Source organism: Ailuropoda melanoleuca, chromosome 1 (assembly GCF_002007445.2).
Source record: "Ailuropoda melanoleuca isolate Jingjing chromosome 1, ASM200744v2, whole genome shotgun sequence".
NCBI classification, from domain to species: Eukaryota; Metazoa; Chordata; class Mammalia; order Carnivora; family Ursidae; genus Ailuropoda; species Ailuropoda melanoleuca.
Genome location: NC_048218.1, coordinates 178,413,533 through 178,441,220, shown reverse-complemented (window position 1 = coordinate 178,441,220; position 27,688 = coordinate 178,413,533). Strand labels below are relative to the sequence as shown.

At 39.3% G+C, this 27,688-nt stretch overlaps 1 protein-coding gene across 1 annotated transcript in view; it reads right to left on the bottom strand.

Annotated features, from left to right (window-relative positions):
- Nucleotides 1-17,813: 17,813 nt before the first annotated feature.
- Nucleotides 17,814-27,688, bottom strand: part of MDFIC (MyoD family inhibitor domain containing) — a 290,453-nt gene continuing 280,578 nt past the window's right edge. Inside the window, exon 8 of the mRNA XM_034645386.1 lies at nt 17,814-20,503. Coding sequence (XP_034501277.1) covers nt 20,256-20,503 — 248 coding nt within the window. The 3' untranslated portion in view covers nt 17,814-20,255. The remainder of the gene's footprint in view (nt 20,504-27,688) is intronic.

Here is a 27,688-nt window from a genome sequence, read left to right as displayed (position 1 = left end):
ACTGAGTGACACACATATGGGAACTCTTACGGCTGTCTCTGCAACTTCTCAGTAAATCTGAAACTACTCCCCCCCCCCAAAAAAAGAAAAAACTTGAGGCAGATCATTTTACTGTTTTGCTCAAAATTCTCCATTTGCTACTCATCTCACTCAAAGTTAAGCTTAAGTGCTTAACAATCCCTATATAATCTGGCCACCCATGAACTTTCTAATATCTTTTCCTAAGTAGTCTTTCCGCACCTCACTTAGCCTCAGTCTTTCAGGGCTCTGTGCTGTTTCTCTAACACATTAAGCATTCATCTGCCCCAGGGCCTTTGCATTTGCTTCTTCTTCTGCCAGATAGCAGCATGATTTATTCCCGGACTTGCTTTAGATCTCTGAACAAATTTCACACTTTTAAAGAGGTTTTCTTCAATTGTTTTATATAAAATAATTATCTGTCCCACTCTGGCATTCCTTACTCCTTTAACTCTGCTTTATTTTTCTCTATCTGATGTAATGTCACCAGCTGCTATGTTTACTTGTCCATTTTTATATTTCTTCACCCGGGAATGCAATCTTTTTGAAAGTAGGGACTTCATTTTGTTCACTGCTGTTCTTTAGCATTTAGAACAGAACCTAGTGTATAGCTAGCTCTCAATAAATACTTTTTGAATAATAAGTCAACAATAAAGTATTCATGGGTTCAATTCAAAACAAGTAATGTAAGTAATAACTNTTTTTTTTTTTTTTTTTTTTTGCTATAAAGCGGCCAACCATTATTTCTTGGGAAAACCAGTAACTTATTCTGACACTGTGCCTTTGATTAATTTTATGTGTTAAAATCTTTTGATGATATTAACTAGCAGTTTTTAAAAATGTCTCTTCTTAGCAAAACAAAATAGTCAAAAATCTTATGTTCTCAAAACTGTTTCTGGAAATTTACTGGTCAAAGAAATTGAAAAGCTTGGTCTTAAACTTCCATATACTACAAGGTTCTAGAGAGATTCAGAAAAAAAATATGCTAGATATCAATATGGAAGTACATTTCAAGAGACATGGTCATTCATGTAAATATTACTGATGTGAAATAGAAACACAAGTTCTCTATCTTGTAATTCCAGTGATTCTTTCTAGAATCAGATGGGGAAAAAAAACTTTTCAATAAAGCTTCTCTAAGGTCATTATTTATATGTATCTGTAGAACAACAACAATAAAAAAACAGGCTGGGAATAGATTCTAGGTCTTTTTCTAAGAAAGTCTTAGTTAAAGGATTTATTTCTTTAATGTTTATCTAATTTTCCCCCAAATGAATATGTAGGTCTGCTGTTTTTAAATTTATATAGTCCTTATTTTAATTCACATTGGCACTAGGTAAGTGACAATCTAAGTAAAAAGTACACAATATTAGAGAAAAAGTCCTTCAGGGTCTGATTGCATTGTCCTTCACTAATTGTGCCTAACAATTTATTCAAAGTTTGAAACCCTTTTTAAAAAAAATAGGTTTTACACCGTTTATAAATAACAACAGAAAATTAAAGGCTGTGTTACTGTATTTTGAGTTACCGTATTTCTTAAAAGACAAATTATTTTCTTTAGACATTTTTCAGACTTCTGAATGATATGAAGCTTTCCCTGGATTCGGAGCTTTATTCAAATGTTATTTTTTTTTTTAATGTTTATATTGGGGATCCACGGATGGTTACAATCTAGCTGAAGAAAAAGATTGTGGTTCAATTTTTAATATTTATAGAACTGATACACTTCAAAAACTAAGCATACTGGTTCCGCATCCCTGCTGCCTCCATTGTCCCACCTCCTAAAGAGTTGGGTCTAGATTCTGGGTAATTGTGACTTGGTAGACCTGACAATAGGATTTTTTATATATGGTAAGTAAATATTGCTTATAAGGTCATCAAATTATTAGGGCATGGAAGAAAGTTCTGAGGTTGGAAATAACAATAACTTGCTCTCGTAATAGAAGAACTCCATTGATTTAAACTCCGCTCAAAACTAATCCTAAACATTAGGTATCACAAGGTATCAACCTTGTGAAAGACTACAACAAACACATTTCCATAATTCTGTATAAATCAGCTTTTTTTCTTTTTAACTACAAGTTTGTATCTTTTGACCACGTTCACCTCTCTTGCCCCCCCCCACCCCCCAGTCCTTTGCCATGGGCCACCACCAATCTATTCTCTGTATCTGTGAGTTTCAGGGTTTTTTGCAGGGAAGTGAGATTTGGTGTTTTTTAATTCCACATATAAGTGAGATCATACAGTTACTTTTCTTTCTCTCTCTGGCTTATTTCACTTAGCATAATGCCCTCAAGGCCATAGAATTTCCTTGTTTTTTGTGGCTAATTAATATTCCTGTGTGTGTGTCCCACATTTTCTTTATCCATTCTTCTATCAATGAACACTTAGGTTGTTTCCATCTCTTAGCTATTATAAATAATGCTGCAATGAACATAGAGTTGTAGATATCCTTTTGAGTTAGTGTTTTCATTTCTTTCAGATATATACTCAGAAGTGGAATTGCTGGATCATATGATAGTTCTATTAATTTTTTGAAAAACCTCCATACTCCTTTCCATAATGGCTGTACCAATTTACATTTCCACCAACAGCACACAAAGGCTCCTTTTTCTCCACATTCTTGATAACACTTGTTATTTTTTGTGTTTTTCATACTAGCCATTCTGACTAGTGTGCGGTGATATCTCATTGTAATTTTAACTTGGGTTTCTTTGATGAATAGTGACATTGAGCATCTTTTCGTGGACCTGTTGGCCATCTGTAGGTTGTCTTTGGAAAAATGTCTATTCAGATTATCTGCCCAATTTTTAATCAGATTGTTTGGGTTTTTTGCTATTTGAGTTGTGCAAATCAGCTTATGTGATATTTGTGTCCAGTGAAGGTGGCATTTTAAGTTCATCCTTTGGAGTCTTTCTTTGCTTGAAACACATAGCAATGTGGAAAACAAAATGCATTTTTTAGCAAAAGAGGCGATATATGACTAAATTTGTGTGTGTGTGTGTGTGTGTACATATATTAGCCCATAACAAGCTCAATGCCTCTGTGGAATAGCCTTCTACAACAGGTGTGCAAAGTAGTAAGTGAAGCCACAGCTGTGAGCTCACTGGGCTCCGGACCCCGACCCGGTCAAGGTGGCAGGAAGTTCATTTACTGTGATGTGATGACTATTCGTCAGCCTTGGTGCTTAGAACAAAGGGCTGGGATATTTTTTCCAACTCCTTGCCCCATGTCCCCCCTGTGCTTTGAAAGGAGGGTGAAAATAGTTGCTTTGGATCCCTAAGGATAGTGTGGTTTAAATGATGGAATATACCTTGAGAGCCAGGAGGGAGGAGACTCAGATTTGAAGCCAAGCCTGAACCCAACCCAGATAATTGGCTCAATGAATCAATTTGAAATGTTCTCAGTCCAGAGTCACTAGTCATCAACTTGAGACCTGATTCTGACAAGGTGGCCCCAGGAGGCCAGATGGAACAACTCAAAAATTCCTAGACAGTTGAAAGGGAAACCTGGAATTGAGAGAGGAAAGAAATTAAAAATGCATCCAAGAGGAAAGGACAGAATAAGCATTCAAAACATATGAGAAAAGCTACTGTTACAGAGACAACCAACAAAATCAAACTTCAGGAAATGAATTCACATCAGATAAAATAAAAAATAAATGAGCAGTTTGTCAATGACTTTAGAAGTTTGGTTCAGTCCGTAAATGGCCCTGGGAACATAACTGAGACAGCAGAACGTGTTCTGCCTTAACCACGAGTGGTCATTGATAGAAGGTTGAACGGCGTTCATGCTATGAGGTTGCCCGCACTCGTCTGTGGGGAGACAATCCGCCGTGGCACTTCTTACCTTTCTACGTGTCTTGCAAGAATGTTTGTCTAATGAATAACCTGGGAAGATGGAGCTGTTATCTGGAGCACAGGCCATGTTTACTCTCCAGTATAATAAGTACAATATCTTCCTCTAGGGCCAAAGTAAAGCCGGTCTACTGACTGCCAATTCATGACAATTTGGGTTCTCTGAGCTTGGGTCAGTCCACTGCATGTGCAGGCATTGCCAATCCTTCTTTATGTTGCCCTGTGGGGACTGTAGCTGAGGGAATTGGTATAAATACTGATACCCCTGGTACTGCTATTGCTGTTAGTATAAAACTTCTTTGTCACTAACCCGAGAGTCTCACGTCAGCTGCCAGCATCCACGAAGCTGTGGCAGGCTAGCTTTCAACTTGCAAATAGAGTAAAATCTCAGACCCTTCACAGCTGTTGAAATTGTGAGAAAGTTGAAATCTCTATGATATGAGATGGAAAGATCACCAAGGCATGCTAAGGAAAAAAAAAAAAAATCAAGAGCAATAATGTATTCTGAATATACACACATAACACGCACACATATTTGAGCCCAACATAGATAAGTATGTAAATATTTTAAAAATTCTGGATGGATACATAGAAAATAATAAAAAATGATTACTTCTCTATTGGAAGAAAAGGATGCGAGGTACCCGAGTTAGAGGTGGGTGGGACAAGGAATAGGGTACTGAGGAGAGAAGTATTCAAGAGGTTGGCTCATGATCCATTCAGTCTCGCTGGGGGTGGGGAGCACCACTGGGAGAAAGGAAATACAGGAAAGTGAACTGATCTCATCTCCTTGCCAGTTGGACTTAGATAGATACTGACTAATACTATTTGGTAGGTGAAAAAGAACTTCTCCACAGAATTCTTGCAGTAGGGAGTCTCTGACTGAAGGATGACTGTAGTAATAAACTCAGAATCGATGGATTTATAGATTTTAGAGAACATTCCATAAATTCTAGAACTCCTTAGGGTATAAAATGTAGATGTTTCATAACTTCAGTGTTCCTGACTTGGTAGCCTTAGGGAAGGACAGTCCTGGATCTCTGTGTAACAATAGCTTTGTAGCTGGTTTCACTTTCTCCCTTCTGTTTCCATCCTTTCTAGTGTCTTCCATTCTCTTTGCCCACATGACTTTTCTCACACACAAATCTGAAACTATCTTCTTGCTTTAAGTTACAGCACATAGAATAAAGTTTGAATTATGTGGCCTGGCATAAAAACCCCTCTTGACCACAACTTCTATTTGCAGTCTCATCTGCTGCTCTGTCCTTCCTGTTGAAGTCATTTTTCAGCCCCAGGGAAGAGGCTCTGGTGTTAGGACACACCGTGCTCCTTACAGCGTCAGCTGTTTGTGGATGCTGCGCCTTCTGCTTGACTGTCCTTCCTCCTCTTTGTCGTCTTGGGAAACAGGAAATCACCTTTCAAGAACTGGGGAAAAATAATACTTCAACAGAATTCTTGTTCCTGCCAAGCCTCAGTCTTGTGCAGTCCCATACCATGTTCGCATTTCTCTGTCTTCTCACCAGAAGAAGACATAATAATTTGTTCCCATCTTTATTTCCCTCCATCTGCTGTGTGCTCTGGAAGCGTGGGAGCCAACTCTGATTTATCTTGTCTTCCCAGTGCCCAGAAAAAGTGGCCACTTAGGTGTGCCAAACTTAACTGAATAGTACTGAGAACATCAAGAGAGAATTAGGCATTGAGGAAAAGCACAGGGAAGAGAGGACGTTGGGTTTAGGAGGGGATGTCTATCAACAGGCAGTCGGGGAGAGGAAGATGAAGAGCAATGAATGAAAATAGAGTTGGGATGTAAGAGGAAGGCCAGAGTCATGAGAAGAAAAAGGTGTGCAGATGGAATGCAGAGAGAAGAGCTCGGATGATGGAGACGGATGGTCAGGCTTGGGGATGTTACTCTGGTTTACAAAACAGCCGCACACATCATTAGTGCTCAGTGTCCTAAGTACTGCGGGTTATGCCAACTGCTGTGCTCTCCGGATTCCCTTAATGTTACAAATTATTCTTTAAGTTGTTGTCTACATAAAGGCACCGTAATTTGCAATGGAATGTGAAACGATTTAAATAATTTCTATTTTGAAAATATTTTACAAGCTGGAATTTGCCTTTTGAGAATGTCGATGCTCCAGGCTTCTAGATCACAAAGAATGTGGGGCATCGGTTTCTGAGTGTTTCCTGTTTTACCTGATCTAACAGCCAGAGAGGGAGCCCCAGGAGCAGTGGTATCCGGCTGCCAAAGGCTCTGAAACTCTCAAAAATTAAAAAAAAACTTGACATGCTTCATCATATAAGTAACTTCAAAGGAAATAGATTTGATTTATAGTGCTAATTCCCCTTGCTAAACTATGGCAGGCAAGTAGAAAAGATGAGAGAACTTTTTTGATATTAATATAGAAGAGATGCTGCAGATACCAGACCTGTTATGATGTCCGCAGTTTCTGAATTCCTGTGAGAAAGGATTTCCCGTAGTTCCAATAGAAGGAATTTTCCTTATGAATGCAGTGTTCTTTTCCACTGTCCTGTAGACATAGAGATATAATATTCTGTCGTGCCACAATTTGGTAGTCTTAGAAATCCTTTTTTTTTTTTTTTTGATACATTAGCCAATAGTCTCTTCATTTTTTCTTAGTAGAGTGTAATTGTATAATCTGTTCCCTATCATGTCTTCTGTTTATCTGGGCTATTTTGCCATGGGTTTCTCCTCTTAGACATTTCTCCTCTCTTCTCAGGTCTCTATTGTAGTCAGATTTTACTAGAGAAGGCATCAGGAAACCTTCTAATCAGTTGTTGTGCACATTCCATGTAAGTTGTTATATCAAACAAGGACATACACACACACTAGAAATTCATTCTTCTCTGGGATCTCTTCATACTTAGATCTTATTTTTTTAATACTTGGCTTACCTGAATGTGATAGAAATTTGTATTNAGTTGTTGTGCACATTCCATGTAAGTTGTTATATCAAACAAGGACATACACACACACTAGAAATTCATTCTTTTCTGAGATCTCTTCATACTTAGATCTTTTTTTTTAATACTTGGCTTACCTGAATGTGATAGAAATTTGTATTTCTAGCTGAATGGAAAGCAATAAGAAGACAGAAAAGGGAAAGTGGAAAATGATACAAACACACTTTCCGGACTCAGTAAATGGTATTGACACATTGCAACTATAAACTTAGAGGTTGTATGATTTTTATTCTCCCTCGATGAAGTTCAGTGAAAGTTATTAATGTTTCTGTGTCAGATTATATACGTGTGTATGTGTGTGCGCTTGTGTATATGCACACACACACACACACACACACACACCAGTTTCTCCTGTTAGCTGGTAAGAGTTCCTAGACCATAAACCATCCCTGCGAATCGATTCCACACTCCCTCAAATATGACTTCTCATAAGCCAAGTCCTTTAAAAATACAATATTTGATCTATTTCTCAGACTACATGTCAAATCAGTATCATGCAAACAGAATCCTTTAACTGCTTTCTTAGAGCATGGTGTTGAGAGGAAAAAATGTAATGTATCTGTGCTACATCTACATTCATGCCATGGTGCAATTTTGAAACCGCTTTTATCTGCCACATTTCTCAAATGAAGGTGGCAGCTAAATTTTATGGTAGTTTAACTGTGAACCTTGCACACAGTCTTGCCTATGTGGATGCGGCCCTTTGGTATGATTAAGGCAGGGGTCTTTATTCTGTATCTTAGACTTTAAAAGTTGCTGCGGACATAAGAGGCCTATCATGTGGTCATGTCTACACCATAAAATCTTTCCAAAGTGCGCAGCAAATTCTTCGTAGAATTCATAAGCCTTTCAAGAAATAAGAGTAGAATTCTGCCTGGTATTTGGAAGGAGCAGAGGAGAGTATGGTCTACCTTGGCTCCCAAAGACACTGGATGCGAAGTTACCCACAATTCTTGAATGGTTTGGGACTAATCTGCCAATTGTTGGCATCTGCTGCCGTCTGCCTGTCCTGTACGTCCCACACAAGGAAAGTGCAGATTCTGCTCTTTAAATGGAGATGGCTAATATTATTTTGAGGCCAATATGGTTTCTGTTAGAGTTCAGTTAAATCTTGCAGAGAAGTTTACCGTTAAGCAGAGAACGGGCCACAGATAAACAACTTCCCATATGAGTATGTTTAAAAGGCTTAGAAAGGGATTAGGTTTTAAATATCCTCATATGTTTTTATAAATGGAGTGTGCCGGAGCCCTGGCTGCGATGCCGATACACTCCTTGCGTCGCTCACGGCCAACAATGCCTCTTCCGGAGCTGTCGGGATTCCGTGAGCGACATCCACTCTTGGCAGACCCCCCGCGGAGTAACCCGAGCTCACATGTGCCTAGCCACAGGCCCAGTAATGACAGGATTCTGAGGGGACTGGAAGCCCTACCTCAATACATTTATTTCTGTTTTTCAACATACATTCAAAGCAATACTTTGGCATTGTAATGCGATTCTTGACAGGGCTAAGGTAAATTCGTCATGCTACACTGAAATGTTGCTGGCAGATGTCTACTCTGTAACAATCAAATTGGGTGTACTGTGATCTGTGACAACCGCAGTGTTACTTCTGGTTGTAAAACTCACAAGTGGAATACTTTATTCATGCAAACTTGGAATGTAATTATGCAGTGTATTATCCCGCCATGTTTTTTCATTCAGAAAAACTTTTTGAAGACAATCTGCCAACTTCCAAATAATGGGAATATTTTAGTGCATATAGAAATAGAACTTTGTCATCACAAAGATGTGCAGGCATTTCAAGGCTTTGGTCGGATACAAAATCATACACTTGTTGAAATTTAAGAATGCATATAAGTGAAGTGTTTACTCTTTTTAAATATGAACTTTGCTCCCTGGGGAAATGGTCTGTTGTCCCAGGCAGATGCTCTTCTTTAAAGAAGAAATGATTACAGTGCCGACATGATGTACCAAAATAGTTTAAAAATAGATGTTTTGGGATAGCTGCTGCTTAATTATATGTGTCACACATACACTGCAGTATAATTTATCATAGTTGAGGTCAAAGAACCTAAAGTTTGATTTAAAGGAAAATGTAATCCAAATGAATGACAACTCTGACTCTGATACATGAAAAGCCTCAGCACATGACTCCTGTTCTATGACATGAGCTCTGAAAACAAAAACACCCAAGGAATTGAAACAGACAACATTTTAAGAATCTGGCAAATGTAAATTTTTATATTATGGTTTGGATTCCCATTGCCTTGTCCTCCATACTTTCATCAATTAATAACTATTCTGATGAACAGATAAAAGCCCTTGGGTCGCTTTTTAGGACCTAGTTGCCAGGTGCAAATCCCACTACTGTCTGGGCAGCGGCCTTGTCCTTCCCTTCAAGTACCAGCTGCTAACATGAGGGACAAAAGGAACCCAAGTGGCTTCTTTTTGCCCTGATAGCTCCCTTCTCCCCGATTATTCTTAGTAAGCACCTGTATTTTAAAGACCNGCTCCCTTCTCCCCGATTATTCTTAGTAAGCACCTGTCTTTTAAAGACCTTAACATGTAATTAGTATTTGCAATGTGAATTTAAATATTTACATTTTAAAGTAATTATTTTTTAAGAAAACAGTCTAATTCTATGANCTTAACATGTAATTAGTATTTGCAATGTGAATTTAAATATTTACATTTTAAAGTAATTATTTTTTAAGAAAAAAGTCTAATTCTATGATCCTTCCACTATTTTTGTTTTTTTTGTGAAGAATAAAATAGTTAAAGCAGGTTTGGGTCTTTTTTTTTTTTTCTTTTTCTTTTAAGAACTAAGGAAACATAATGTGTGAAGCATAGAACTTAGACAAATTAGGCAACCTCTCAGGGCCAGTAAACACCCTCCCAGACGAACACAAAACTTGGAACCTTCTCAATTGAAAATATGAATCAGGTTGTGCAAAAAGACAAAGGCTGGCAAGAATATAACTTTGAATATTAATTCACTAATTTTGGAGCTGCTGGAGGCCCACCAAAGAGATATGGGTCATGCATTACCCAAGACTTATGATGGGAAGTAGACTTACTCATTAGGGCAATTAAAGAATGACTCATTTAACCAACAGTCAGTAATCAGTAACTGGGTAGTGATCAGTTTAGCTAAAAATGATCAAACCATTATGTGTACAGTTAAGTGGAAATTGTCCTCTCTTTCAATTATTCTTTTAATCATCAGTGTGTTGCGGAAATACGTGTCTGATTCTGCACGTTGTTATTCATGCACACACACACACACACACATATTCATTCATTCATGTATTAATTTAACAAGTATATGTTACTTACATGCCAGGAACTCTGGAGATCCTTTGTCCATGTCTCCTTACTCCTGTTTTCCTACTTCTTCCCCACAACCCCTGGCTACATGCATTAACATACATACGGTATTTTCCCACTGGTTCACCACCAGAACACCATGTGTACTACCATTCCCCCATCATGTGAACCCTAAATGGAATTCTGAAGAAGTTCCCTAATATTGGTGACGCTGTTGATAAGCACTTTCAGACCCATTATCTCACTGAGTGAAAACATTGACATTTGTGGCCTGATTAGTGGACTTTCAAACTTCTGTGAACTTGACTTTTAAATAACATCCATGCAGTTGGTGTTGTATGCAAGCACCAGGCACGTGTAACGTGTCCATTTTCCTCGGACAGTCTTTGAGTTCTCTTCCAGAAATGTATTTAATTCAGTCCCTCCCCCACCCCCATCTGCTCCTACAGTCAGTGCTTAGTTCAGGCCCTCACCGTCTTTCGTGTAAATGAATATACAGTCTTTTAACTGCCTGCTTAAATTCATCTTCAGTCCCCTCTAATCTGTCATTCATAATGCTGCCCCAGTAAAATTATATTAAAATATAAATTTGATCCCATTTCCTTGATTACCATCCTCAAAAAGCTTCACGTCTGAGTTCAGAAATCTTCAGCAAACCATTTGTGGTGCAACCTTGTTGGACTCCGTTCTTCTTGCCCTCACCTGTACACTATCCTTTTAATGTTACTGCAACTTGAGAATGAACAGATAAACTATTTATTTTTTATCTAATCCTGGTTTGAATAATCCCTCCTCTGGGAAACCTTCCTGGCTCTTCCAGGGAGCCTTAGTCACTCCTACCTCTCTACCCTCATAGCAATTCTACCTGTCTCTTAACTCTTGAATTCTGTCAATTCAGTGTGCATTCTCTGGGAACTTATTAACGGACACCTTGCTGTCACTACTCACAGCACAGGGTCGGGCACACACAGGTGACCAATAAATGCTCCTTGACTTATTGGGTGGGTATTTGAGGTACCAAGTAAAATGTTGTCATTTACCAAACTCGGGTTGAACTGGAAAACTAAGGCTGATGTTGGACCTACTTTAGCTTAAAACTATCTGATTCTGAAGGCATACAGATGACAAATTAAGTTGTTTTATTATCTTTGTTTACATTCGTATGGAGTCTCTAAGACCTTTCTGGAGGGACTGATTTCCAGGCTAAGATTTCTGTGGGTCTGCTTACATTGATAATGATGTTGAGTCACTCCAGGTTGTGTGGAACAAAGTTAAACTCATCAGCTTTAGGGATCTTAGAGTTCTATAAACTCCACTATAAATTTTGGATGACTCACGGTAACGATTCCCTCTCTTTTTCCCTCTTCCACTGCCAGCTTGTTACAGTGTCAGATGTTACCATGCAGATGGGTAGTCATCGAACCTGAAATTGCTCAGTTAATTTCTGGAGTGTCTAGTGTAGTTCTTGTGATACTGGATTTGACTGTCCATGCTAAAGAGACAGACACCTAAGAAACCACCGGGGTTTACATTTTTTGGATAAATCTGAGAAACACATGGTAACAAGATTAGATTTGGACGTGTGCATTTGCACACACACAAGCTCACTCTCACTACCTCATTAGAGTACTGGCAGAAAACAGATGACTCCCTCAAAGGCCTTAATTAAAGAGCACTTAATAAAAGGAACTGTTCACAGAGGAAGAATCAGTTGTAAGGTAACCAACAGGGGAGCCTGAAGTGCCAGAAACCAGCAACAGTGGGAGACGCTACCTCTCCATGCCTGCCGGGGCAAAAGCAGGCAGCTGCAGCTGTAGAGAAAGAGGACTACACAGCAGCACGTTGATGTCAGGGACTGCAATTGTAAAGCTCATTACCTGGCAGGAAGGGGGCCAGGGAGTGGGGTAGGAATGAATACCTCGACCTCTCTGTCCTCCCCCCTTCTGATTTTCCATCAATGTTTGCCATCAGCCAAAGCCAACTGGAAACCAGAGAGCAAGGGAGCCTGGCACAAAGAGAGAGACAGAGGATAGACCTAGGGAGACAAATGGGGAATGACCAGCAAACAATTCATGAAGAACATCCAACTCTTGATTCCTTATCCATCCGGGGGCGGGGGGGGGGNAGACAAATGGGGAATGACCAGCAAACAATTCATGAAGAACATCCAACTCTTGATTCCTTATCCATCCGGGGGGGCGGGGGAAGACAGCTTTGATAAGTAGCCACAAGATAGTGAAATATTGTGGATTGATGGACTTTGGGTCAATGCATGTGATGAGAGTTAAGCAGTACAGTGACTGTGATTTTCAGTGTCCCCGGAAGCCCAGGCTAGGACACCGCTCAAGGTGGCAAAGATGGGAGACAGGAAATAAGGCTGGTGAGACTTCAGATCCCCATGTCCTTGGGCCAGCTTCAAGCTAGACCGGTTGTGACTGAATCTATTATTATATGTGATATTTCTTAAGCAAAATACGGTTGTAATAGCAAGATGTGGGACTAGACATCAGGTTTCCCATGTCTAAGGGAACTACTTTATAAATGAACTTAAGCAATCCATTGTTTCATCTGCAAAATGGAAGGAAAAATGCACATCCTAGATGAATCACAGGGTTGTAAGGATCAAATGGGAAAGTGGAAATGGCTTCCTTCTGAAAAGTTAAGCAAGCTCTACAAATGTCAGGCCCTGTCACTTTTGGGTACTATCTTATAAAGCTGGTCCCTGAGTATATGCTTGCAATCATCACATCCTCTCTCGACTATCTTTTCTCTACACATGGAGCACTTCACTCAACTGCAACTTAAACAGCACATACAAAGAAAAGATAAGCAGAAAATCCAAATGTGTTGGCAATATCGCTGCATGTTAACAAGAACGAACTAGGTTCACATTGAACTCCGTTTTCGTGGTGCAAAACTCTCCTTTCCGTAGGTCCTATTAACTTCAAAGGGAGCTCCGTGCATGTAAATGATTATATTTATTGGATGCGCCAACTCCTTCTTATCCTCTGGGCACAATTAGAAATATCATAGAAAAATGAATGTCAGAGACTTGGATCCATATTTGATATTCTGTGGGAAATTTCCCATGGTTACAGATGTTAAAAATCCTGCCCAATGGTCCAGTTATGAGTGTGTATTATTTCTGCTTCTATCTTTAGAATTATTTTTTCTCTCATTTTAGAATACTTTTTTTTTTTTTTTTTTTACATTAAAGGAAAAAATGTTCTCCTTAGGTCCAGATAAGCCAGTGATAAAATCTTGGCTTATACAACTTGGTGTGGTGATAAAAATTTGGACTGCACAGCCCTGCTCTTTCAGGGAACTGTTAGTGCTTCCCTGAGATTCTATCATTAATACTTACAGCAGTCCTGTTCCTACTTCAAGTTCACTCTGGGAACTGCTGGTTGAGTCAGTGTCTGGGAGCTAAATTCCTGGATGCCCAGTTTAATATTACATCCACTACACTACGCTGTAATTTCAGGGTTTGTTGTAAATTCAGGCCATTATTAATATTCTTATTAAGTAGCTATAAACTGAGGTTTTCTCCAGTTGAGATCACCACAGTCAATGAGAACAGATGGTAGGTGTATGAAGAGCTGCACTTTTCACACCTACTTGCTGTTTGCTTTAAATTCAGTTGTCTAGGAGCACCTGGCTGGCTCAGTCGGTGGAGCGTGCAACGCTTGATCTCGGGGTTGTGAGTTCGAGCCCCACGTTGGGTTTAGAGATTACTTAGAACTCTTAAATATAAATTAATAAATAAATTCAGTCATCTAATGGCTCTTGGTGGACGTGTCTCTGGAACTAATTCTGAGAAACAACTTCTGTCCTCGCCCAGACTCCTCAGTGAACGTTAAGGGCATTGCAAGTGGTACAGATATGGCTCCTCGGCCATGTGTATTATACATTCTGTACGACACAGACAACATGTGTGTCATCCATCCAAGAGGGCAGGTTAAACCTTTAACTGTTCATTTCTTTAAAGTGACAAAAAAAGGGAGAAAAATGGAAGAATCCCCTCAAATCATAAATGTAGAACGCTGATGAAAGAGAAGATGTGTACTATGAAAAGATGAAAACCTTTACTGGAAATGTACCCAGACGAGGGCTGGGGTGACAGCTACAGAGATTCATCTGATACTGTGAGAAGCAATTGGATTTACAAAAGAGTCGTTCTAAGTAGTCTTACAGACAAATAAAACCATATCCACAAAGTAACGTGGATCCACTGTGAATTATTCGTAAGAAATGAGTAAGCAAAGAGTCTAATTTTAGTAAATATTGATAGAGTAAAACAATCCAAAGTATATATAACAATCATATTTCTAGTGAAAATGTGTGTAAGTGGGTTTATTTTGAAAGGAAAAGTCCTACTCCCAGTGTCATAACCAATTAAATTCTCCAGGTAATGACCCCATTTGCATAGTGAGTGGAACCCACAAGTGGGAATTTTAATGGGCACACCACCTGAGTAGAGTAATTGAGAGTGACACAACTTGAACTAGTTTTGTGCTTACCCCACTGAAAATTCTACTCATATTATTTTTAATGTCAAGCTACAAGTCAAATTTCAAGATGATGGATTTGTTCTTTTTTAAGCACCGAGTTTGAGTAAAAGAAATGCTTTAATTCTGTTATGCATTGCATATCTTTGCTTTAACTAATCGGTAGTTCTGATTCTCCCCATTGCTTCATTTTCTTCAGTGATTGGAATTTAATTTTATTCATTAATTTGTGAATAATTAGATAAAAAAAATAATGTCCTCAGCAGCCAAATTGCTTTTGGATTGCAATTTAATGTACTTTTACCAGAGTATGTATTCTCGTTAAGCGGGCATAATAGTTTACTAAAACGTAATTGTGTAAATATGCCCAATTATTCTTTCTGATGATCTAAGAAAATCTCATAGAATATGTATTTGCCAGTATTTCCCTCCTCCTTCGCCTCCACACCAATAAAACGCCCTTCCTGCAGAGCTGATCACAGATGCCTTGTCATCTGAAGGTGTTACTTTTAAAAGATATTCTCCTTATCTCTCAGGCACTATTCATGTCCCCGAAAGAATTGTGCATTCTGATTGAGGGATCATATGACGTCCGCATTAAATTATATAATAAAGGTGATCGCAAGACTCTAAGAGTCAGACACACATGATGAACTGTGCTTTCTAGGTTTTGAGATGACATTTTAAAACTTCTTTTGTTTCAGTCTCAGATTGCTTGAGATCCTAACTATTTGTAGGTGTTTGACACCACTCCGCCACATCTGTAATTGGCATAGCATCCAGCAGACAGGCTCTGTACAGCTTTACACTGCAACCTACCAAGTTAAGAAATGTATTGGTTCAATATAAAACAGCAGGCTGTTTTTAGACATAGTTACTAGTGCACAAGCTTTAATATGGCTTGGCTTCATCCTATAATGAGGTCTTTTGGTTCCCTGCTCAACAGGCTTTTCTTCCTTTGCAAAAGGCTATGAACCATGTCAAGTGGAAGCTGCTTTTGTACACCCTCTTTCTTGGCTTTGGAACGTAATTCTTTTGCTTCTACCCCTTCATGCATCAGACAGAACTTAAGAACCTTTTCGATTTTTCAAGCTAAACTTAGAATTTGTTTGAATTTGCTTTTTTACTATTTTCCTAATAATTACATTCTCAACCGAACCGCACACAAAGACCCGCCTGGAAGTGAGCACTTAATTGCAAAGCTGCACTTTGTCTTTAACGCATGTTATCTAGACCCCATGTCGGTCAGGTGTCAAAGGACGGTGATCTACTGGCATTTCTTCACGGTCACCTCACAACAGAGTGCAGCACTCGGTGTTAGCAAGCACCGAGGGGAGGGCTCGAGGGCATAAATAACAAACAGAACCAGTGGCCGCGGTTCAGTAGGAAGGCAGGGAACGACTCATGTTGACGTTTGGCAGCTTAGGAGCTCTCGGGGTAGCCCCCGTGGCCATTGTCACACCCTTGTCCCAGTTTGATCAAGAACGGGGTGGTGCAGCATTCTGCCTGCCTAGAGACCCTGCTTTCTAGGTGGGGCGCGGCTGCGGCCGTGCTCCTAGTCCTTTCCACTCCAGATTGCCTGTGGACTCCATTAAAATTTGAACGTTTATATGATATAAATGGGGTGGTCGAGGGAACAGTCGTTGGGAATTGTGAGACGTGAAAATTCGTGGGGGATTTGTCACCACCGATCACTCTTGCAAAATCCACCATCCACTTCAGGGCTGCGTCTTAACATTCTCCCCTCCGCACACCCACTTCCACAAAATCTCTAATATTAAAGAAGCAAGTAAGTACTAACAATTCTATCACGAGAGGTGCCGAACTTCTTACCTGGTTGAAACTATGTGAGGGTCCCGACTCCATTCAGGTACCTTGAGGAAACGGGCACTGGAAATTTATAGCGGGACATGGAGAGAGGGTTACAGGGACTCCCTTGTAAAAACGCCTGATCAAAAAATGTAAACAGTAAGTGTGGCATGAACCCTGTTAATATGTTAACCACTCTTATGGTATGATTTAGGGGGCCTGGGTGGCTCAGTTGGTTAAGCTCAAGTCAGGACCCCAGGATTCTGGGATCGAGTCCCCAGTCGAGTCTGCTTCTTCCACTCTCTGCCCCTCCCCCTGTTGGTGTGCTTGCCCGCACGTGCGCGCTCTCTCTATAATATAAAAAAACCTTTTAAAAAAATGGTATGCTTTACTACGTTAGTGTAAAAGGAAAAGAAAAATGGATAGTGTAGTATTTGATGAAATTTTATCTTTCCTGTCAGATTAGATGTAATAAACCTACAGGCCTACAAATCACAGGTAATTGAAAAGGGCATAAAGGTCTTGAATAATTTGAAAAATAATATCATTAATAAATAAACTTATTCATTAGGTGTTTGGGTAAGTCTAAGCATTTAAACTGGAATTCCAGAAGGCAAGCCACAGACTCAGGACTCCAGTCTTATTTATGTTAGGCAGTGACTTTGACATTTATAACATTAGAATCTAGGGCACTGATAGAGGTTGTATGGATAAAGAATGGAAAGTGATTACATAAGGTTGCCTTGGTTACTCCTTGAACTGTTCAGAGAAATCCTAACTACTTTAGGTGAGGAAAAAGGTTATAGTTGATAGACTATAAGAATACAAAAATAAAATTATATTCCTAAATAGCCTTCTAAATAAAGTGATTTTGGGGGGGTTAAATACTATAAAACATTACCTACTACTTAAAAAATTGCACTACTAAAAACCCTAGACGAAAATACTTCTGATGATTTAACTTTTGGATGAAATTCATTAAATCTAATACCCGATTTCATAGATTTTTTTTGTGTTTAACCTCAGTATACATATTAAAAATAAAGTTACCTTTGTTTCCATTTACTTCCTTTGGAATTATCTCCCCGCTTCTAAAAACCATTTACTTAAGACTATGTAGTCTTAACTATGATTTGCAGTATAAACGAATCTGAATCTTTCACAGTTCATTTAGGGGCATGAGTCGTGTGATTTCCATAAGCATATTAGGAAATCTCCAGAAAGGGAAGTAACAAGATAAAAGCCTCAAGTTTTAAATGATAGTCAAATTCATTCAAATATCAATGTATCAATTAGGTAGAAAATATGCTAAAGCACAAGAGAGCACGTTTTTTATTTCAAAATAATGTATTCAGGAAAATACAGGTCCAGTTTAAAAATATTAAAGGTTAAGTTTCCACATTTCAAAAGAGACCAAATCTATAACTGTAAACTATAGCACTTAGTCATGATGGCCACGGAATTCAACAAAACATTTTATATACAGAAATTCTAACATGTGCTGGAACTATTTTCACATTTTCCTACTTTGGTTTTTTTTCATTTTTAAAAATCATACAAGATACTTTATGGAATGCCTAGGGCAGACAATAGAGGAAAAGTACTGTGAATATAAATATGAAAAAAAATCTATCAATTAATGTTCTCTGTTACGGAGAAACATTAAAAGTGCTAATATTTTCATTGCAAATAGTGGCAGAATATATTTAAATATTAGACAAAACACTTGGTTGAAAAATCTTGCAAGATAAAAAGTGACACATCCTAACAATCCCAGGTCATTAGAAGGCGTTATATGTCAATACACAGATGATATTCTTCTATCCTAATAGATACGCATAAGTTAACTTGGGGTATACGTAAATATTCAGATTCTTGGTTACTATGAAATGGTACAGAGATGCTCTTATATTTAATGTAACAAAGACACTTGTTAGACAAGAGAAAGACAGCTGTTTCCTATAATTCTATTTAAACCCGACAATTTAAAGGGTGTGTATGTGTACACGCACATAGCACTGAAAAAGGGGATTCAGGAGTTTGCTTTTTTTTTTTTTTTCCTTTAAGTCCTTTAAGTAATGACAGAAGTAGAAGCTAGGTTTTCTCTCAAAGGAAAAACCAGATGTGACATTCCCATGCTTTAGGTTTAAAACCTTCCTTTAAAAGGCTAGGTTTGCTAAAGGCTTCCTAAAAATATGCATTTGTTTTCATTATCAAGTTGAATTTCAGCTAGAAGAACTTAAAAGTAATTATTAATCCAAAAGTATCCTTCCAGAATTTCTACATTAAATCCAACCAAACTACAATTCTGGGAAGATCAGACTTAGTAGGAGAGCACATAGCATGGAAATCTATTCCCACGTTCATCCGGACTACTCCAGTGTCTATGTCTTACTAACTATTTACTTAGGTCGATTATGAGACTATTTCTTTACACTTGCAGCACTGTGATTACCTGCTGTGTTGCTTTAATTTAACAAAAAATTGCAACACTGAAATCTGGTCACAGTAATGGATGTCCCATTTCCCACTGCATTGGAAGGAAGGGTTTACATTTAAGATGAGCGGTGTTTATAAAACACTGGTTTTATAACCTCCCTCTCCTAAAAAAAGACTGAAAGCTCTCCAAAAAACCCAAAAAACAAAATGCTTTTGAATAAATCAAAATCAGAATACTGGGATTTTAATATTAAAAAAATCACCTAATTTAAATGCATTTTGTCAGAAGTATTCCACATTCTTTATAAAATGGAGCTATTTTAATAAAACATTATATTCTTATCAAAAACTTTATTATAACATTGAAATGATGTGTAAAAAATTGCATATTTTTAATTTAAATTTATTGTTTTTTAAAAAAAAAGCTGTATTCTTGCAACTGAAGAAATACATACTTAAGGCATTTTTCTTTTAACAGCTTAAGGGCACACGCAGTTCAGGCTCCCCACCTAAAACTTGGTCCTAAATCTAATTCATCCAAGCTGTAAGAGGGATCACTTGTCCCAAAAGGCCTCCTCAAATGCCACCTTTTCCTTGAAGCCTTGGGCATATGCCAGTAGACAAGAGCTGTTCTTTTCTGTGTATTCCTAGAGCCTTTTTAGTGTCTCTCTCGCATAATCCTCACTTCAGTCTGATGCCTTGAGGAACGGTTTGTACTTGACAGGTCTCTTTCCTCTGCTAAGCTGTATACTCCTCTGGATGGGAGTTCAGCGGCATCCGTCTCTGTGTCTGAGCAGGCCATTACACACGGTAGGTGCTCAATGTCTGTTGAACAAGTGGAGGAAGGGAGAACCCAGCATGGAGCTGAACACTGGGTGTCTGACGACGGTGTGGGTTTGTTTCCGAAAGTTCACGTTAATTTAAAAGAAGGGATGCTTACTTTGAACTATGAACATCAAAAATAACTGTCTGGTTTAAATACCCACAGAGAAATAATACATTTGGAACAAGAGGCTCTTAAGAATGGTTAAAAGAAACAGAAGCATGCGTAAAAAGGAGGAGACATTTGGCTTTTTTTTTTTTTTTTGGTCAAAATGTCCCTCAGTCATTGTAACTTACTAAGTTTAAGAGTAGTTAAAATTTCACATATTAAACCACGTAGATTCGGTTAGAGAGAAAAGGCTTTCAGAGATTACTTAAAATAATGAGTTAACAGTGCAAATACTGGGTTGCTTCATGAGAATCTTTCTGCCCCCTTAAAAGAAAAATTTTTTAAAACACTCCAGTTTTAACACAAACAGAAGATAAATACCTATGAAGGAAAACAAATTCCACAGCATTCCATACAGATTTCCAAACAGTCCGATGACTCACAACAGGCATCCATGATGCCACAATCCATGTCACAAGGGCAGTTACAGTCCTCCCCCATTTCGTCTCCACAGCAACAGCAGCAGGCTTCCGAGGTGCACAGCCCACAGGAGGCTTGGCCCAGGACGATATTGCAGAGGGTGAGGAATTCACAGAACAAGCAGGCCAGGATACAGTGGACACAGCAATCTTCATTTTCCATCAGGAAGAGACCCCGTAGTGAGAAAAAGAATGAGAAATGATCAGTGGACGGAATGATAGGAATTGCTCAAAATAAGTAATCCAGAACCCCCCCCCCCACACACACACAGTCTTAGAAGTCTTCCTGTGGGCTGGAAGCTCCCAGAGAAACTTAGATGTTAGAAGAGCAATCTTTAGAAGTCGATTTTGCGTTCAGAAAACAAGCAAGCAACCCACCGAAAAGGTGGTGGTTGCGTGTGCGTGTGTGTGTGTGTGTGTGTGTGTGTCTGAGATTTTGTTATTCTCACACACTGCGCAGTGGGCTTAGTCCTAGGTGCTACTTGTCTGTGCCTTTTCCGCATCTTCCCTATACACTAACTCTCCCCATCACACAGGCTGAACACTTCTGTGACAGTGAAGTCCTTCAGAAACAGACATTTGACTGCTCCACCCACCTGCTCCAAAGCTGGAAGGAGAAAATATTCAGTATGATACATTCAGTAGAGTCCCAAGCTTTTCCAGGATTATATTGTCATCATGATTTGTAAGATAATTGTTACAAAGATACCATTCTAAAGAGCTAGGTTTATTATCATATGAAGAAAATAGTTACCTGCCAGAAAGCCAGTTCTGTTCAATATGCCTTCACAGAAATACGAGTATTAACTAGTTCTAACACTTGTGACCTTAACTTTCTACTTCACTAGGGAATGTTTATATTTCAAGGCTGAAAGGGGAATCTACAAAAACTCACTTGATGCTCAAGAACCTTTAACTGAGGGGCGCCTGCGTGGCACATCGGTTAAGCGTCTGCCTTCGGCTCGGGGCGTGATCCTGGCGTTATGGGATCGAGCCCCATGTCAGGCTCCTTTGCTGTGAGCCTGCTTCTTCCTCTCCCACTCCCCCTGCTTGTGTTCCCTCTCTCGCTGGCTGTCTCTCTCTCTCTCTGTCAAATAAATAAATAAATAAATCTTAAAAAAAAAAAAAGAACCTTTAACTGAGTATTCTTAAAGCCCTACGAATATTCTTGAACATAAGATTCTTTATATATTAATCATAAAATACACCATACACAGAACTATTTGTATTGGATCTTATCAATTTTAAGGGGGGAAAGAATGGCCATCCCACCCAGCCTTAGAAGGAGAGGCTTACGTCTCGAAAGCTTCTTTGGTCCCTTCCTAAGTAAAGTTTCCTCTCCCGAAATATAATCAATGTCTTGAATTTTGACTGAATCTTTCCCTTACTTTTCATTGTACTTTTCAGAACAGTGAATGTGAAACATCCCTCCGAAAGGTATCAGAAAGGGAAAGGGTACCTTATGAATTCCTGTGAATGACGTTATTTGCTCAACATTGTTTATTTCCCCTCAGTGATCCATGTCGCTATAGTTCACTTATTTTCTGGGTGTAGAGTATCCCAATTGACTAAATATACCATAATTTATTTATCCATACGATTTATGAATATATGTGTCATTTCCAGTGTTTTTGCTGTTCCAAACATTACTGTTTGGAACAGCTTTGTGCAAGTGTCCTACAGCTCACAGGCTAGGACACTAGCAGAACTGTTGGCTCACAGGACACGCGAACTTGTTTTCAAAGCCATTGCTCCGAAATGTACTCCCCACAACCAAGTTTGAGAATGCTTGATATCCACATCCTCACCAATCTTGGAGACCGTCCTACTTTCTTAAATGCCAGTTAGTTGAGTGTGAAAGGGCATCTCATGGTGGTTTTATTTTGCATTTACATCTTCACTAAAAAGTCTGGAAATCTTTCCCTGTTTCTTCTTCTTTGAAATAGGTGTTCAGGCCATTCACGTTTCCCCCTCACTTTTCTAATTAAATTATGCTTTTTTTTTCTTACTGATTTGTAGAAGTTCTTCATATATTTAAGATACCAGTCCTTTCTCAAAAATGACTGTTTGCTCTCAGTATGTAGCTTTTCTTAGGTGAAAATAAAATAACAAGTGACAGATGAGTTGATTTTTAGATTCTGAGAGTTTAAAATAAAAAAGAGAAATCCAAATCAAATCTTGTAGTTAGCTAGAGGTATGGGGTTGATTACATGGCTTTAGAGGCATTAACAAGATTTGGTAGCAGAATGAAATACAAAGTTTCAATGTCTGATTCAGAAGGGAGCCCAGCCATGGTGATACACAGAAAGGAAGAAGAAACCAATAATCAGGAGGGGAGACACTGACTGTGATTTAGAAATCAACAGCCCTCAGGATAAAAGGGACAGGAGTGACATTCTAAACTAAACAGCTCATCGCCACTCAGAGGACCTATCTATTCATTGGCAATGAAAAGCTCTTCAAGATTTTACACAATGACAGTTGTCCTACAGAAATGAGAAGCCCTAAACCTAGAGAAGGATCTGTCCAAACTCCTACTTTCAGCCAACAAGATTCACAGATAAGTCCGTTAAACTATTTTTAGTAAACAAAATGAAAAAGACAGGTTCTTAGCTGTCAATAGACACAACACTCCGTTCTAGCCCAGCTTCTATAACAAAATGTGATTTTTCCCCCAAAATGTGATTTCTATAACTAATAGGTATGAGTGGTTGTTTTTCATAGAATGGGAAGCCTAGTGTTAATGAAGGAAAATTATTGGCTGTCTTCAGAATTAAGAAATATATTATCTTAGGAGAGAAGATGCTTTCATCGCTATTTCATTTTTTTTAAGACCCCCCCCCCCCCCGCCCCCGCAGAGAGAGCACGAGTGAGCAAGAGCAGGGTGGGGGGCGGGGTAGAGGGAGAAGCAGACTTCCCGCTGAGCAGGGAGCCTGATGGGGGAGATGGGGGACTCGATCCCAGGACCATGACCTGAGCCGAAGGCAGATGCTTAACCAACCGAGCCAGCCAGGCACCCACGCTATTTCATTTTTAAAAAACTATTTTAGATACTTACTTTGTATTAAACTCTGTTTAAGGCCCTTTCCAAATACGAATTCCCTTAATTCTAATAATATTTCCAAGAAGCAGTACTGGTATGATCCCCGTTTTACCAATATAGACTTAGATAAATTTTAGAAAATTCGCCCCAAGTCCTAGAGGCCAGCAGCAGCGTCAGAGCGAGAAGCCGTAGAAGCCGTGCACTTCGCGGGGACAGGCCAGGCTCTAACCCAGCACGCTGTGCTGACCGCGGGAGCGGAGCACCTGGTTCATCTTCCTTGGGGGAAGATCAGTTATAAATCCAAAACTTTCTGATTTGTCTTGATCTGTTTTTAGCCTTGATTCATGTTCCTTTCCTTTCTAAAGATGATTCTGAATTTCACTTTTAATGAAGAGTTGATAGTAAAGGTTAACCCTCAACAAGGGCAAAGTTTATGAGTCGGGGAACTGGTAAGCGGCCGGTGGCATTGGGGAAACAGACAGAAGACGGTAGGCAGCCAAGAGAGAGAATGTCTCAAACAAATCTGTCAGTTTAAAGCATAAAAGTTAAGATCCACACTTACATGAACAAAAGCAGTGAACAGATGACATAGGAATACTTTTGGCAAATTCTGGTCAAACATGGTAATGACACAGGTCTCAAAAGAGTAAGTTCTTTATGTAAATACTAAAACACATACACAAAAAAGACATCCTTTTAAAACCTTTTAAATATAACTTACTAGAAAACCACTTTGGGCTACTCTGAAAAACCAGTCTATTCAAGGACACCTAAAAAAAAAAAAGCCACAAACCAAAATGCAGTTTAGAGATTACAGTGATATTAAACAAGGTGCAGCTAACAGAGACATGGACCCAGACGCAGTCATTATCTGTCCTTTATAAGTAAAGAACTACCTAGGTATGATGACAACAAGATCCCTAAATTCTCTCAAGTCAATTTATTTTTCTTTTTAGTTGTGCTCTAGAAAGAGCAGCTGGATCACACTGTGACCTGAGGTAATAAAAAGGTTAAAGACCAAAGAGCTGACGGGGTGACCCCACCCCCTCCAGGGGAATCAACAATCATAAACAGCATTACCATATTGGTTTTATTTGAAGCAAAGAGAGGATTAGAAGTAGCAGCAAACTAAGAAGACTTCTAGAAGAGTCCTCTGCGTTGATGTAGTTCACAGTCAGAAATAATTATTTTTCCCCCTGTTCTTGCGGTTTTTCATTTTTATGGTTTTATTCAGTCATATCTGCAGTTTTTGCCAAAAGTATTTAACCTCTGAGAAGCCAACTAGGTTCTGGGAAGGATGCCTGTCTCAGGCTGGGCCAAGCAAGAATTGCACAATTCAGTGTACTACTGAGAGGGGAGCTCAGCACAAGACTGACAGCTACTGTAAATTTAGGAAAACAAAGGAACATACCAGCAGCCAAGTACCTTGCAAGAAGCCATAAAAAAAAAGCTTTAGCACAACAGCTGATTAAAAGAAACCAAAACTGTTATGAATGACTGTAGACAACAAACCCAAACAAAATCTTTTGAGTCCTAGGAAAGGTCATCAGTGTTAAACCCATGCAGCTGGTCTATCTGGAAAGGCTCTAGCTGCCCCATGCCATGAAGGTAACACCTGAAACCCACATAACCAGCGTCTTAGATGACGGGGGTGGAAACATCTGTGCCCAGTCCAAGGGGCTTGGGTCTGGTTAAAATGAGACTGGAGACTCACTGTTATAAGAACACATTAGTTTAATAATGAAAAGATCTGAAACTGAAAGACCCAATCATATGCTAAGAAAATACGAGGGAAGCAGTTAGAGTGAACGGACCCTAAGAGCCGTCAGAAAACTATGTGCACAGTAAACTCAGCTCTCTTCTAAAGGAGCCTCTTCCATTTCTTTATTCTTTTTTTTTTTTTTTAAGATGTGGTATGACAGGTGCTCTGAATTTCTTGGAACAAAGACCCCAAACAGCAGAGTACTGGGAAGCACAGAGCAGCAAATTCTGAGAATAACCCACAAACCATTTCTGAGTGCACGCAAATTTGTATGTGTTTTATCTCGACTAATCTCTAATAACGTTTCCTATGACTTACATGCTTGAAACTACTTTCTTAATCAGGTCCCCAACGAGTAAACTGTATCTTGAGAAAAAGAGGCTCGTTACCATTTTTAACAGACCGACAGTATGCCAAAAAGCAATTGCAGATAAAAATATGAGCAGTCAATTACGTGTAATTAGTAATTTAGGAAATTGCACGGAGATCAAACCTGACTTTACAACCAAAGCTACAGAGAACCAACAGGTGTTCCCCTGTCTTTAGCTGCTAAGGCTCACATCTGCCCAGTCGGGGTACAAAGGGTCTCACTGTACTGAGGATGCCTAATTGGGTGGAGGCATTCTTCTCAGACGCTGCTTTACTGCGACCGTTGTTTCTCAACGCAAAATCAAAAAGCAGGCTAGAAGTGGGTTTTAGTAATCCTGAATCGCAGCCAGGATAGCTAAGTATCTGGCCTCTGTGAAGAGCCAGCTGTGAGGGATGAGACACAGACATCCCCAGGGAGTTCTGCTCCTCCAGTGTTCGCAGGGGCAGGAAATATTTACTAACACAGCACGGTAGCTCGGCTCCAAGTAGCCCTGTGTCTCCCAGCCAGAGGATGCACAGCATTCTGGCCCTCAGCCCTAGAATGACCTGCTGCCTGCATAAAGCCCGAAGTGTCCCTCCTACACAGAACTCTCTGGCACACTGCTGTCCCCGTGAGGCCGTGCATCTTAGCCAGAACACAGTCAACATTTTCCTAGTGGGGAAGAAAGTGAGTTAGGTCAGGAGGTAAGAGAAAGGGAAGAGCTATATTTTCCACTGCAGTAGAAAGAAGACCACACTTAGGAAAACTGAACAATTATCTTTACTATTATCTTCCCTCTCAGCAAACTCAAAAGAACCTTGGAAAAAAATAAAACCGTTCTCCCACATCCCACAAAGGGACTCCTTGATTTTCCTCCCACATGTCCAAATTCTGGATTCTGTCCTGCACCTATGGGAAGTACATTTGCATTTTAAATTACAGTTAAGTGAATAGCACNAATTTTTTTTTTTTTTTTTTTTTTTTTTTGCTTCTCTTCTGGTTTTCCTGCTGCCTGCTCCACGGTTGGATTCATTAAGTATTCCAAACTCTGAGAGATTTGATCCAGTAATTGTTAGTCATGACTTAACTGTAGCACTGAGTCAGGGAGTCCTTTCTAAAGAGTTGCATCTTACTAAGTCTAGGAGCACAGCCTATATAGCAGAACACCCCTTCCCCGCCCCCTCCTCAGAAGCTGTACAAAGAAATCTGAAGAGTAAACGCTCAGTTAGTAGAGGTGTTAATTCACAACATTTTACATGTACAGTTAGTATGTAAGCAGAGAGGAGGGTACAGAAGAGCTAAAAAAAAATACAGATGGTGCAAATAACATTTACGTTACTTTAATTATTGACAAATTGGATAGCTGGTAGTAACGGTACTGTCCTCAGAGGGTTATGGTGAGGATTAAAAGGGACAATGGCTGTAAGTGCTAGAGAAAGGATTGATCGTGGAAATAGTTATAAAATATTGTTACTGTCACAGCAACGAAGATAATGGAAGATTTATTCTAGGGAGGCCACACCTCTTTACCTACCAATATTTCATTCACTCTGATCACCATACCAAAATGGAACCATTCTACTTTTTTTTTTTTTTTTTAAGATTTTATTTATTTATTTGACAGGGATAGAGACAGCCAGCGAGAGAGGGAACACCAACAGGGGGAGTGGGAGAGGAAGAAGCAGGCTCATAGCAGAGGAGCCTGATGTGGGGCTCGATCCCATAACGCCGGGATCATGCCCTGAGCCGAAGGCAGACGCTTAACCGCTGTGCCACCCAGGCACCCCTCAAAATGGAACCGTTCTACTTTAACTGAAGGAGGTTTATCAAAGGCTCAGTTCATAGTTGAAACAGTTGAAAAGAGACAAACAAAAAGGCATCTGTAAGGGACAGAATCTCCAGAAGAGTGAAGCAGGCAGAAATCTGCCCAGAATTAGGAAATCTTGTGTTTGGCTGCAGCAGAAGACTTAAAATAATCATCTTTTTCCATATTTAAATTACGTCCATTAATTTCTCAGGAAGCTGGAAGGCATAAACAGAGAAACGCTATACCTGACCTGAACCTATTCAATGTTGACTTTATTCAATTGGCCAGTTGGAAAACCTCTAATCCAAAAGGTTTAATTAATAAAGTTGAATGTAACTTTTGGATAACAAAATCCACTTTAGATCTTAGAAACA